Consider the following 14,893-nt stretch of genomic DNA (forward strand, 5'->3'; position numbering starts at 1 on the left):
TTAAGCTACTTTACGAGCTTATTTAACAAGTGTGCTCATGAGCTTATAAATAAGCATACTCACGAATTTTAAGGCATCGAGTATTGGTGAGCTCAAGTTCAATTTATCTATTAAATGTGCCTAAAATTTAAATTTAAACTCAGCTCATTTACAAATGAGTTGAACTTGAACCAAGTTTTTATTGAATCAAACCTTGAATAGTTTGTGAATAGCTCAACTTATTTATATACTAGAAGTTTAATGGAGACACATATAGTGATTTGCAATGAATAGCATCATGGCAAGCGGATCATTTAAAAAAAAATGTAAAGAATTTTAGATTCGGCATTCATACAAGCAAATGTCAGTACATTGCTCAGAATTTAGAATCAAGAATCAATGTTCCTATTTTCCCTTTTTTTTTTTTTTTGGTTTTTGAAAAGAAAAGAGCCTTGAGCGCAGAAGGCATCCATATGATTTGAAAGATAAATTAAATCATTGAGCAAATAATCTATATAAATATGATAAAGTTAGTCTCTAAAATAAGTTTACCTAAAAGAAAGGGTGTCTAGTTAAAATATATATCTAAAGATGATAACCCAATATTACATATGCAAAAACCACTTTTCTCTTCTGCCCGAAGCTGGGAATCCTGAAGGACTTGAAGTAGTTCTTCAGCTCCTGCTTTCTCAAAAACATCTGATTCATCCTCCTTAAGATATAGTTGATCACCTGTAATCAACCATAATATCATATATATGTTACCGTATGAATTTAAATGTCAGGATTTGATAAAGATTTAGATTTGATTTTAGCATAGATCATCATATTTGAATGTGATTTATTGTTTGGTTCGCTAAATTCATGAAATATTATTTAATTTATTAATTTGATAAATAACTTATAATATAAAATTCAAATAACATATCCATTTTGTCAAAATATTTCAAAGTTTACAATACTGAAATAAGGTGATTTCCACATATATTAGTTTAATGTAATTTAGTTTATAACTCTAATAGATTTTTCGAACAACAGAAAAAGAAAAAATAAAAACACTTATATGTTATGAAATTAAATGTTACCTTTTAAAATTCCACCTTCCGAAAATAAGGTCAAGTTCATCCTCACTATCATCCATAGTAACATCAAGTTCCTGCACAATAAATTAAAGTTTCTAAAGGACAATATACAACAAAAGCAAAGCATGTATAAAGTTAAAAGAAATTAGGACTTAGCATATAAAGGAGAAAGCTTGGTGGGGCAAGAGAATAAAAGCTATTAGCAAAAAAAATCATACCTCTTTTCTTCATGTTGAACAATTGACTCATTGTTGCATTAAGGTCTGGAGATCCCATTAATTGATGGTAAGCATAATTTATTTTAAGTTCCTTTAGCTTTGGCATGCTTAAGGATCCATAAGAGAAAGTCTTCATCCCATTACAAGCACAAAATTTCAATTTTTCTAATAATGGAAATTCAAGAGCATAAATCCCACTGTAGAAACACTTGAGATTGGGTAAACTTCGAAGTTGCAAAGACCTTAATTGAGGGAACACAATTTTTTCCTTGCTTGGTTCTTCTTCTTCTTGTTCATCCTCTTTTGCAACTATTATTTCCTCCAACATATAGCAACTCTCTATATCTAGTTCGTGGAGTTGTACAAGACCCTTAGCCACAAAAACTGAGAATATGTTTCTCAAACTGGCACATATATGAACTTGTAGCTTTCTCAGCTTCCGAAAGCCAATGACATTTTCTGGAATTTTGGTGAATATGTTCATCAGTTTTGGTAGATCTGACAGTTGGACTTCTTCAAGATGAGAGAATGTTACAAAATATCCTACATCAGTATTCGTTCCTTGGCAATCAAACATCTCCATCAATGAACCACACCTACGCACAATAAGCTTTTCCAACTTTTGAAGGCACTCTATCAAATTGAACGGAATGAGATTCACCAAATTTTCACAGTTTTCAACTTCCAGAACACGTACATTGCTTAAATCGCCTTCTGATTGTTGGCCATTCTCTATCCTTCTCAAAATTTTCTTGCAATGGATGAGTAATCTTGTCAACATCTGCAATGCTCATAATATCATGACCACAAAGTAAACAATTAAACACAAACATCCATTATAATTTGGGAATGCGAAATGTTAAGTATTAATTAACTTGATTATGCAAAATTACTAATTATTGAAGAGGTCTTTGGCCTAATGATAAGTGGTGCGGAGACTCAATTACCTTAAGATGTTACCTACTAGAACTATATTCTAAAATCCTAAATATAGGAAACTAAAGCCAGAGTAATTTTCCACCAATCAATTCTAATTTGTGTTAGTCTAAGAAAAGAGAGTCAGTCAAAAAGAAAAGGAGAGTTCACAACCTTAGTGAGAGTAGAATTATAATTGCAGAATAAAGTTATTAGAAAAGAAAACATACCACTTCTTTTTCAGTTGCATTAAGGTCTCCCATTAATGGATAGTTCTCATCACTTATTTTTAGTTTCTCTAGCTTTGGTAATTCAAGAGCATAAGTCCCACTGTAAAAACTCTTGAGGTTGGGTAAATTCGCAAATATCAGAGATTTTAGCTGAGGGAACACGATCTTGTTCATGCTTGCTTCTTGTTCTTCTTCATCCTCTTTCGCAATAATTTCCATCATCCTCTTGCAGCCAGTAACCTCTATTTGTTGGAGCTTTACTAGAAGTTTGGCAGAGTGAGGAGAGAAAAGATACGTTAAATTTTCACAAGAATTTACCCTCAACAGTTGCAGGTTTTGGAAGGCTGATATTTCTGGCGGAATCTTGAACCATATATGCATTAACTTAGATAAACTACTTAAATGCAACTCCTTTAAAGAATTGAGGATTCCAATAGTAGCATGGTACTCCTGAAGAATCAACCCGTCAAATGAAAATATCACTTCCAATGTATCAGATTTCTCCATTTCAAGGTTTTCCAAATTTTGAAACCCTTCAATCAATTTGGATGGAAATGCATAACATGTCTCTGTCTTCTCATCAATCTGGCTAACAGATGGATCCTCCTCGTTCTTGACTAGTGAGACCTTCCAAATCAACATATTATATTAATAGATAAATCCATTTACATAAGTATGTATTTAAAATGAATATGAATTATATTGTAACTGAAAATTTATAAAATAAATTAAAAATAATATTAAATTCAAGTATCCATTTACTTCAGATACTCGTTTATTTGAATAGATCCTAATAGTAACACAAAGTACTTTTCCCATGTATATTTCTAAATTCTACATTATTAGAAATTCAAAAATGAAGCACATATATACCTCTTTGCTGGAAACATATTTTTGCTCTCTTCCTCCTTTTAGCAAACCTCGAACTATTGAGTTATGTGCATGCTTGCCATCAAATCCATTATTAGTCTGATCAACACTTCTACTAAATGCCCATGAGCTTGAAATTGCAAAACAAAATGTCTTCATATTGGGACAACCATACAAGTTCAATCGTTTTAACAGGGGAAAATCAAAAGAAACATGACTGTCAAGGCAAAAAGCCACCAGTTTTGGTAGTGTAACAAGTTCAAGTAAAGACAGGTTAGGAAACACTACTTTGTTTGTTCCCTTGTTTTTTTCTTGTTCTTGTGTTTCTGCAACAATGTATTCCATCCCAGAACATCCACGGATATTTAAATATTGAAGCTGCACCAATTGTTGGGCCACAGAGGGAGGAAAAATCACTTTTAGCGAATTACATGCACCCAAATGAAGGTTTTGCAAATTTGGTAATAGTAGCCAATTTGATGGAAGTAATATGGAAATTATTTCCGCTGGTTCAATACTTGATTGAAATTGTCCATTGTTCATTTGGAATGTACTCGGCTGTTTGATATCCTGTCAATAAACACCTTTATTAATAATAATGGATCTAACTCATCGAGGAATAATTCATTAATTGCTACTAATAATGCAAGGGTTAGCATTCAGCAATCTCAATACAACAATAAGAAATCAATGAGAACTTACAGTATTGATAAAATGTGCTTGGAGAGTATATGAAAAATATGAGAGTATTCATCTAAATATAATTTATCTGGTAGTGTTATTATTTCAATTTTTCAAATTAAAAAGAAATTACTTTTAAAGAAATAAAAATTGTGTTAAAAGTGATATAAATTAGTACAAAATTTATAAATTTTAAGGTTGACCGCTATTAAAATTAAACTCAAGATATACAAATTTATAAATAAGGACAAATTAAAAACATAAATGTGTTCAACTATTTTTAATTGTTCTAAAAAATGATATTGAAATGGATTTTACTACTTTATAATTTATTATAAACAGAAAAATTATTATAAAATTATTTTAATTGAATTCACGACTCAAATTTATTTAAATTCTAATAAAATATGATTCCAAATAGAATGTAAATATCATGCACACACACACACACATATGCATCTTAATATTAATTAATTTTTTCTGTATATGCTTCTAAATCATCTATACAATAACATTAAAATTGAAGCTTATGCTTACTGTTCATTTCCACAGTTCTTTAAACCGTGAAAGTTGCTTGCTTTTCCATTTTTGTCTTTATCATTTTCTTTTTCCTACAGGGAGGATTTTGACAAAACCAAATCCTACAGGATTAATATTAATTGTTCCCTTTTTTTTAAGGATTGATTTACTTTTATTGATTTGTGGAATTTTGTACATTTTATCATTAGACTTATTCAAGGATAATTATTAATAAAATAAAATTCACTTAATTAAAAATATAGGATAAAAACTTCTTATTAAGTATGTTTTGCATTTACAATAAATATCATTTAAAATTTATTCATAAAACAATATAAGTTGAAAAATTCAGTGTTTCAACATGACTTTATAATTTATAATTGAACTTTTAAAAAAATTATAATTTAAAATCACTGAAAATCATGTGAAAAATACATGTAAAATAATGGTCAATGAGCAATATATGATATGACCATAAGCTAAAAATATTATGATAGTTTGGTGCAATTTCTAAGTTTAAAACATTAAAAATTAGTTATTTTGTGTCAGAATTTCATATGGAACTTTAAAATTATTATCCACAATTGAATTATTAATAAAAAATTACTCCAAATAGAATATATGTGTGTGTGTTAATTTTTAAACCTCGAAGATTAAAAATAAGCACATACCTTTTTGCTGGAGACATTTTTTCGCTCCCTACCTCTTCTTACCAACCCTTGAGTAATTGAGCTTCTTGGACACATGATTTTCTTGCCACCAATAAGGTCAATTTGATCAAAACTTTTATTCAGTGATGTTGAGCCTGGAATTGCAGCACAAAGTGTCTTCATTTCGGGACAACTAAGTAAATTCAATTGTTCTAATGAGAGCCAGTCAAAAGAAATATGACTATCAGGACAAACAGCCACTAGCTTTGGTAGCTTCCGAAGATCAAGCAAAATTAGTTTAGGAAACACTATTTTGCTTATTCTCTTGTTTTTTTCTTCTTCTTGTTCTTCTGCAACAATAAATTCCATCTCAGAACATCCATGGATAATCAGCTTTTTAAGTTGCACCAGTTGTTGGGCTATAGCGGGAGGAAAAACCACTTTTAGAAAACTGCAACTATCCAAGTTTAGCTCCTGCAAATTTGGCAGTCGTGGACAAAGTGATGAAAACAATGTAGAAAACATTTCCACTAGTCCAATCCTTGCTTGATATTGGGGAAGCTCAGTTTCTGTCCCATTGTTCATTTGAGATGCACTTGGCTGTTCCATATCCTGTTTAGCAAAATATGTTGTTCATATAATGGATGTTAGTCATCATCATTTTATTTGGCAACTTCTCATGTGTGGAATATTAGAATTCAATTCTTTTAAATTAAACAAGATATGATTTTATAAAAATTTAATTCACTTAATCAAAAAAGCTATAATAGCTCATTAACACACCCTATTTAGAATGATTCTATTTCCATTCCATCCTTTTATAGTTGCAATCCATATTTAAATTTTAACAAGTTATATTAATAAAATGGCCTTAAATTAAAATATCTCTTTCTCATGAAATTAATTAGTCCCACCCCCATTTAAAGTAAACTTGTTTATTTAATCGTATAATGTGAGGGTAATTAAATTAGTGAACTAAAGATGTATAAATAAATTTCAGCACACTATTGAAAGTCATACATTTAATATATGTTTTTGCATAATTTAATGATCAATTAATATTGATGATGTAGAACAAAGAACAAACAAGGACCAATCCTTGGAAAAGAGAACTAATTCCTCAATAATTTTATTAACTAACTCTCAATAATTTTATTAATCCCAATAATAATCATAGTCAATCTCCTGAATAATAGAAAATGAGCTCTATTTACAGAGCTTACAACCCTAATCAATTTAGGAATAGAAACCCTAACAAAAACTAATTAAGAATACTAAACAAGATAAAATAGAAAATAATAGACCTAATAATAATAAAATTACTAGACAATAAAAAATCTTTAGATTTCCTAATTATGTAATAATTAAAATTCCTAAATAAAACTCTATACTGCATCAATTGACTTTGTTAATCCAGCTTCTTGCAACCAAGATTTTTGAAAAGATAAAAGCTTACCTTGCAGGTCAATGATTTGTTGATGATGAAACCATGGAATTTTGGAAGGTGATCCAGCCTCAAATCCTTAAGTTCAGGAAACTCAATCTCATCATCCACTTCGTTTTTGTTGAAAATTCCCTCCATCTCTTCGCACCCCGCTATAAATATGCTATGAAGTTGTCTCAATCCTCTAGCCATGGATAGTGGAATGAAGTACTTCAACTTACCACATGAACGAATTTTTACTTCTCTCAAGTTCCTGAATTATGAAAGCCGTATTTCTTGTGATCGTGGAACCCTCTCTAATGCATCAACTAAGAATTCTTGTTCAACACATTCATCAACTGATGATCTCTTCAAATCTGGAAAACCATAATCTTCTAGCTCGTAGAGAACTTTCTTCAAATTTTGCACTTCTACCAAATTCAAGACTTCAGTTTTCCACATCAACAAAGCAAAGATCCCATTTTCTTTAATATCATTAGCTTCTCCTTCAAGATGCAACACATTCACTGAGTCTCTGTCAACTAATGATCCATATGCATACTTGTGACCTATAAAAATTTTAAATCTTATTAAGTTTCTAAAGACTGAATCTTTAGGCAAAATGGAGGCTTTTGGCACAGTAATTTCCAATGCAGTTATATGATGAGTCTCTAGCTCACTGAGGCTTGCATTGATTTTGTTTCCATCCTTGGATTCCCACTTCATCATGAACTTGTCTGTCACATACAACTCTTCTAGTTTGGACAGCCCTAATAATACACCTGGCGGAATGTATCGAAGGTTAATGACCCTCCTCAAGTCCAGCAACCTTAGATTTTTTAGTAGTCCAATTTCTTCAGGCAACTCCCATAAATAATCAGTATCAATTTCGAGTATTTCTAGTTTCACTAGAGCCCCAATGGTATGCATCTGTCCTGACTTAAACTTCACAAGACGTAAGGTTCGAAGATTCTTGAGGACATCAAGTGATTGTGGCAATGATGGGATACCCAAAGCCAAAGCTAGAACTTTGAGTTCTTTCATCCCTTCAAAAACATTGTTTGGAAGGCTTTGTGATTGACAATCATATGAAAGCTGTAAGAGTTCAAGCTTCGGACACTCCAAATCATTAGGGTGCCCATTGATTTTTTCATACACAAGTGAAATTGCAGTGTAATTTTTGTACCCAGCTTTCTCTCGCCACTCCTTCATTCTAGCATCACTTTGTATCGTGTTCCAGTGCTTATCACTAGAGCCAATTGATATGGCTACATCACGGACAAGATCATGCATTTTGACAGAGTCATACCATTTGTTATCACCTTCAAGCAATAAAAATGATCCTTTAAGTACGTCAATAAGCGCATAGACCCTATCTCTTGCTTGATGCACATTATCAACATTCTTAAACAACCGCAGGCCCATTCCATATCTAACCAAATCTTCAACCCGAATATTGAAATCTTCAGGGAACAGGCTACAAAGCAAAAAACACAACTTGGCCTTTTCATGTTCCAAGAACTTGTAACTTAATTCAATTTTGGAAAACACATCTCCTGATATGTCTTGTAGGTTAGAATTCTTTAGCTGTCCAAGCGCATCATTCCAAATGTTTCTCCTTTTGTTTTTTAATGCCTTTGCAATGTTTACAATGGCAATAGGTAAGCCTCCACATTCATTTGCAATCTCAGTTGCTGTATGATGCAAATGATGGTCAATGGAAATGCCTGCCATCTCTCCAAAAAGATCCCAAGCTTCTTCATTTGTTAAAACATCCACAGGGAAATTCTTTTCACTTCCCATTTTATTACATACATCTTTGTTACGTGAAGTCAACATAATTGTGTGTCCCTTCCTCTCTCCCCTTGAAGGAAGTCCTATTTTTTCAAAATCCAACTCGCTCCAAACATCATCCAATATTAAGAGTATCGGCTTACCACAGTTTATAAGCCTCTGACGAAGCTTGCCTGCTCTTGTTAACTCACTCTCATCGTCCAATTTCAAACTCAGGCAAGATGCAATGTCACCTTGTATCTTTTTGATATTAGGAGTTTGGGACACTACTGCCATCGCAACCTCATCAAACAATTTCTGTCTTTCAACTTCTTGCACAAGCTGTTTTACCATTGTGGTTTTACCCACACCACCAATTCCACATATACTGATCATGCTAAGCTTGTCATCCTTCAAGGCCTCCCAGACTTCATTCTTTATTGATTCCCTTGATTCAAAATCCCTAATACCTTCAGTTATGAAGGTTGATCCTATCTTTGGTGGAGGACCAGGATGGGTTATTTCATCGAATTTTGCAGCTTCTTGGAGCAGACCAAGAACCTTTTTTGTCATCTCCTTAGCTTTCCTACTCAAGGAATAAAGCGACTTTGGATCTGGACACAGCCCATTCAAACACTTGTTAATCACTTCGATATCATTTTCAAGAAATTCTTTGCCCTTTTGATTGATGTCATCCACCTCCTTTTGCCACTGAATTACAGACTCAGCAATAATTTCCAAGTTCCTTTCAGCCTCATCCACACGTGGGTCCACCTCAGTTGCCTTCTTATCAACCAGTTTCTGAAGCTCCTTTTCCAGATTTTTTATGTTTGTATTATAGGAAATTAGGTGGCCAATCAGTCGAGCAATAGAAGACAACAAGGTTTTTGCAATTTCACCAATTGTAATAACATACTCCATTCTGTCACCCTTTCTCTATATCTAGAATACACCTTGATCTGAAACATTTATGCACATCGAGAACAGTAAAACAAGAGAAAAACATAATTAGCATCTGCAGAAAAGCGAGTAAATCAAACTTGCAAATATAACAGAAAATGGCTTTATCAAACAAGTGCAGTGAGAACAGTAAACCAAGGGATAAAAATAAGACATTGAATGTCACACTTGATCTTCCTTTGCTAAGTTACATAACTAACACAGAAAAACTATTAAATTTATATTGCAATACCTTACCTCTATTTTAAATACGTATATAAAAAGAGAGAGAGAGAGAGAGAGAAAGAGAGAGAGAGAGAGAGAATATGCTAAATTCACAAATCTTATTTCAAATCCAAAGATTTAGAGAAGCAGAAAAAAAAATTGAAAACAATGAAAATAAAATTTTCCTAATTTGGACCACACCCAAAGGCTGTCTGCATACCTCCATTTCAAAATGGAGGATTAGGCTCTTGTAGCTCTTAACATGTTATCTAGAAGCCTTTAAAATTCTGTCGAAATTTTGGCAACACCTACCCTAAAACAGGACTGTTCCCCTGCTAAAAACAAGAACAACGATATATATTACAATTCCTTAACAAAAAGGAACTCAATCTCAACATGCAACAACAAATTTTAAAAATGCTCATCTAAGCCTACAAGTTAAAGTCTACATCCTTCATCAACAAATTACAAGTCCACAGTACATAAGTCCACAGCTCCCAAGGATGGATAATTCTCCAAGTCCAGTTTGGGTCCAAGTTAGGGTATTCATAACTTTAAACTTGACCCATGGGAAAAACCCAAAATGATCCTCATTTGAGTTATTTACTATCCACACATAAATTAATTATGAATGAAACAAACATTTATATAGCAAAAAGGATAACTAAAATCTATTGCAGAAAGTTAAATACAAAAAGACAAAAATTAAGAAAAACAAAATTAAACAAAGAGAAATTTAACAAATGTTTCAAGTCCCTCAAATTAATATATAAGCACAAAGAACTGATTTAAAAAAATAAAGTAAAAAAACTCCTTTCATTGACTTGAATCTACCATTAACTCTATAATCATACATGCACTGCAATTTCACAAAAGAGCCACATTATTCATGCACTAATAAATAAGTCCAAAACACAAATGTGACTGGCCCCTTGATAAGGTCTCTGACTGCCTAATACCTAGATTATTGATGACAAGAATGAAAGGATAAAAAAAAAAGGCTTCAAAGAGCCAAATCTAGCCTGAAGATGCTTTAACAAGGACTCCCTCTCAAACTAAAACAATCAGTTTAAAAAAACGCAAGGTGATAACCATAATTGCTAAGCAGCCATAACCTAATACACCAATCCTCTTCTTCATGAAAGATCACAAAGCCTGCCGGTCATAAAATAATGTAGAAAAGTCCATCAATCCAAACCAATATTACATGAAAAATTGCAAAATGCTGTAAATTTAAATTTCCAACACTTTATTAAAGAAAAATTATGCTGCATTACCATAATAGAAAAAATATTATCATCTTTAAGTATAACCATCATTATAATGTGTGTATTAGTGACGTCAGTGAAAGAGAGATAAAGACAGACCCAAACTATATAAATTTTCAATCCTAATAGATCATGAACAAAAATCTGGTAGGCTACCCACACAAAAAAAGGTATGATGGTGATTAAGCTGCTATATTTCACAAACACTATGCGATTTTCGAAATTGGTACAATCAATAAAAATCTATTTAACAGGTCATTTCAATGGTTGTAAAATGGAAGTTAAACCACATATGTTCATGTAATGTACATATATTTTCACATTTTCATACAAGAAGAAATGAAGAATTTCAAAAACAAACATGAAATTCACTAGCATAGTCATGGCAACCAGAGTGATGTCTCAACCTTTCACCTCCATCAATGACTCCAATCACGGTAGCAGAGAAAGAATTTCAAGATGATAGAAAACTGATTGCAAAATTCACAGATTAGAATTCTCTGGTTTTATCGCAACTAGGTCAACAGTATTAAAGGGAGGGAAATTTTGCATACACATGGAAAATCAATAACACTGCAAACTACGATTTGTAGAACAACCAAAATTAAGAAAATCAAAAGGAACTAATATATGAAATTGACCAAAAAGGTGCGAAGGAAGAGGACATTTGAGCAACAGATAATACAGTATACGATTTTTAAGAAATGTGATCTCCTTTCTCAAAAATAAATAAATATATGTAATAGAGGGAGATCAAATAAGCTTAAACAAGATAAATGGGTTACAAACTTTTACTAATTGAGTTTAGAAGGCACGTCAATGGAGCTTTGAAGAACGAAATTAGGCTTTGCAACCTCCAAAATTGTCTTCTTTGGGTCTGAATCAGAAGAGAGGCAACCAAAATTTTGCATCAAGAGCTTTTATTACCATAAGAAATAGGCAAGAGACAATAGTATGTCCCCTTCTCTTCACTGATTTTGCGTTTTTTGGCAAGTTGAAAACAAACTCTGTTTAATCAAGGCTAGGAGAGAAGGATTGGAAAGGGTTTAATCAAAGCAAGAAAATCAAAACTTATAATGGATTTATCAAACAAGCGTGTGTCTGCTTGATTAGCACAATGAGAGGATCATTGAGTGCAGAAAAATCAACCATACACATAAAGGCAAGAATTAAAGACAGACAAATAGACAATACCTAAGAGATGTGTCAAAAAGATCGTTCATTTCAATGCAGGGTCTTTGTCCATACTTGCAAATTGAAATAAATAACATATAGAATGATTTAATTTAAATATAGAATAAATTACAATTAAGGCCCCGTTTGTTTCAAAGAAAATAATTTGTCTGTGGAGTTCGGAATTAACTCCAAGAAAAAAAAAAATTGAGTGGTCTATGGATAGAAAATTTGGATTTTGGAATCAAACTTCTAGAATGGCATACCAAGTGTATGACATTAAACCCAAAATAAATAAATAAATAAATAACAATAACACTTCCAAAACTAAAATTGAGAAGAGCAGAAAGGTGCTAAGTTACAGAGTGACGGTGGCAGAAGCTTCTTTGTGGCAATAAAGTTTCTTGGAATAGTGCCATTGCAGCATATTTATCCAGAGGACCGGTTTGTGTTGGTTCCACTGCTGGGCTCTGTGATTCAAGGGATTTTATTAGCCTCAGAAGCAGAGAAGCTCCACTCTATGAATGTGTTGCTCTATACGGCCACGTAGCCACATAACTTTAAGAAAGGAGGGAGCGTCCTGAAAGCTGAATCTTGTTAGATTGAAATGGGTTTGAACAGACCTCAAAATCTCAGCAATGGAGTCTCCACCAGATGGATTTCTATCTTATGCAGAGGAATAAAAATGAAAGGAAAAACAAATTAATATATATATCATCAGGGAGACATTATTATTATTATTTTTCATTAATTAACAAACTTAGTCTAATTTTAATAAAAAAAATCAATTTATTAAATAAATTTTTAATTTACGAATCAAAATTTTGTTAAAAACAAATTAGAAATTAACATCTAAATTTTGCTATGTTTAATGGACGATTGTTCAAGACAAGATCTAAAATCTCAAGAGTAAATATGCAATCTGGGTTTGGACTGATTATGGTTCTGCATAAAATCTTCTCGATATGACTATTTTGCCCACTTTCAAGAAACCCAAATTGCCAATCATGTCATTTCCTATAGATATCTCACTAATATATTGGACTGGAGCTTTAAGACGAATGGGCAAGCTCGAGCTTTGAATCTTTCTTCTCTGCCTTCGCTTCTGGATGATCAAAAAAGGAAGCATATGAGTTAACAATGAGGTTCGCAATTTCATCAAATTTTCTTGCAATTATCACAATATCCTTTGCTATCTTCCATGTGATTAGAAAAATTAAGAACATTCATACATTAGAAGATTGGGAGTTGGATACTGGTCCTTATCGATACTGTTATCAAGAACTCAAGCAGCAACCAATGGTTTCATTAGTCAAGCAAATTTCAAATGAATCTAAACAAGGTCTGCGCGAATACATATTGGAAATCATAAGTATTGGAAAACTTTCATCACTGAAAATCTGGTTCAATTGCTGGTTTGTGTCGGCGAAGATATGATTTTCTTGTCATTTATGATTATATGACTAATGGGAGTTAGATGTAGGAATAGGGGTAACTACAGCTCAAGAACCGTGGATTCAAGTTCAAAGAAATTATTGGGAGACGGTTCGAGAACTGTCGATTTGACTTTAAGCCTCGGTTAAAATGGTTTGATATTTTGGAGTGGTTTAGAGGGCAATTTAGGGCACTTTGGAGCTATTTGAATAAAAAAAAAATTAATATAAAAAAATCTTTCAAATAAAATAAAATAAGAAAAGAAGAAAATGAAATTATTTGTGTTTTGAAAAAAAATTAATAAGAAATGTGTAAGACTTAATTAAAGAAAAAGTCATAGAAATGAAAAAAAATAAAATTAATTTTAGTTTAAAAAAATGGTGGGTTGGAGTATTTTATAAAGTTATAGTAATTTAATGGGAAATTAAAGAGAATTTTGAGAATAATTATGTAGAGAATTTTAGATAATTTGATATTTGTATGAATGAAATAAGGATGAATCGGAGTATTATAGAGTAATTGTAAATTTTTTAAGTCCAAAATTATGCCTAAAAGTTGTTTTTTTGGCTGTTATTAGGGACAAAAAGTAATTTTACAATAATTTTTTTAAGATGCATTATAGCAACGGTAAGAAAATGGCAATAATTTCTTTTTTAAAAAACTTTAAATGACCCAACGAATGTCATTTGTTGCCAAAGAGCTAGGGCTTGCTTGGCATGTTAGGCCTTGTGCCTAGCTTCTTGGTTGGGCATTAGGCCTGGCTATTGGCAAGCCTGGTTTCTTCAAATTGAACTGCAAATTCGATTTAGTTCAGAATGACAATTCACGATTTCATAATTTCTTGAACCTGAATCAAACCATGGGGCACAATTTCAATTCGATTTGATGATGTTTTTGAATTTAACCGCTTTTGGTCTGGGTTTGATTGATTCTAGTTCGATTTCTAGTTCTGAACTGAGCCACTCTTATAGAGGAATATATGCATTAGACGTCAAGCTATTGCGGTCAAAAACAACATGGTTGTCGTTGATGTCTTTGAACTCGAAATCTTGAATAATATCGAATTCAACAGCTAAAAGGTGATTTTGACCGCTTTCAGTCCGGTTTGACCAATCTAATTCCAGTTCGATTCTAGTTTTGAACCAAACCAAGTCACTCTTACATCGAAGCGTACGCATTAGACTTCAAGCTATTGCGATCAATTCCAATATGGTTGTTATTGATGTCTTTAAACTCGAAATATTGAATAATGTCAAGTTCAATAACTAAAAGGTGATTTTCGAGATTAACTAATTAATCACTTGCATTGAGAGCCTTTAGATCCTTTCCTAAACCCAAATTGCAAAGAACACTTAGGTAAATGAAGGCCAAGATACTAAATATGGAGAGCCTTTAAATCCTTCGAAATTGAGATTGTGAAAGCAAGGTCATAACTACCAAATTACTGCTATATATTAAAAGATGACAACTTTTTACTCTTCTTAAGAATAATGAAAGGTCACTTTTACTCTTTC

The 14,893-nt window shown here is 32.2% G+C and overlaps 1 protein-coding gene across 6 annotated transcripts; it reads right to left on the reverse strand.

The window, feature by feature from the left end:
• Positions 1-453: 453 nt before the first annotated feature.
• On the reverse strand, positions 454-13,506 carry LOC110655256 (disease resistance protein At4g27190-like). Of its 6 annotated transcripts, none has more exons than XM_058137701.1 (7): positions 12,308-13,488; positions 5,166-5,756; positions 3,298-3,864; positions 2,425-3,051; positions 1,280-2,060; positions 1,065-1,135; positions 454-711 (listed from the first exon to the last, which is right to left on the reverse strand). In XM_058137701.1, the coding sequence occupies exons 1-6, from the start codon at positions 12,362-12,364 to the stop codon at positions 1,128-1,130; spliced, it is 2,631 nt and encodes an 876-aa protein (XP_057993684.1). In that variant the 5' UTR covers positions 12,365-13,488; the 3' UTR covers positions 454-711; positions 1,065-1,127. The 6 variants fall into 6 exon arrangements, with proteins under 6 accessions (XP_057993684.1, XP_057993683.1, XP_057993687.1 ...); XM_058137700.1 differs by lacking the exon at positions 12,308-13,488 and adding an exon at positions 6,601-6,840; XM_058137704.1 differs by lacking the exons at positions 454-711; positions 1,065-1,135; positions 12,308-13,488 and adding an exon at positions 6,601-6,840 and having other exon boundaries at positions 1,693-1,875; positions 1,977-2,060.
• Positions 13,507-14,893: the final 1,387 nt, after the last annotated feature.

Source organism: Hevea brasiliensis, chromosome 16, assembly GCF_030052815.1.
Source record: "Hevea brasiliensis isolate MT/VB/25A 57/8 chromosome 16, ASM3005281v1, whole genome shotgun sequence".
Classification (NCBI taxonomy): domain Eukaryota; kingdom Viridiplantae; phylum Streptophyta; class Magnoliopsida; order Malpighiales; family Euphorbiaceae; genus Hevea; species Hevea brasiliensis.

Bases quoted from the DNA above. Each gene is read 5' to 3' on its own strand.
- LOC110655256 (XM_058137700.1), bottom strand. From the start codon at position 6,780: ATGGCTAGAGGATTGAGACAACTTCATAGCATATTTATAGCGGGGTGC. The intron at 5,757-6,600 runs GTAAGCTTTTAT...TTTGCTAAACAG, and splicing joins ACAAATCATTGACCTGCAAG to GATATGGAACAGCCAAGTGC. The intron at 3,052-3,297 runs GTATATATGTGC...TTGATTTGGAAG, and splicing joins AATATGTTTCCAGCAAAGAG to GTCTCACTAGTCAAGAACGA.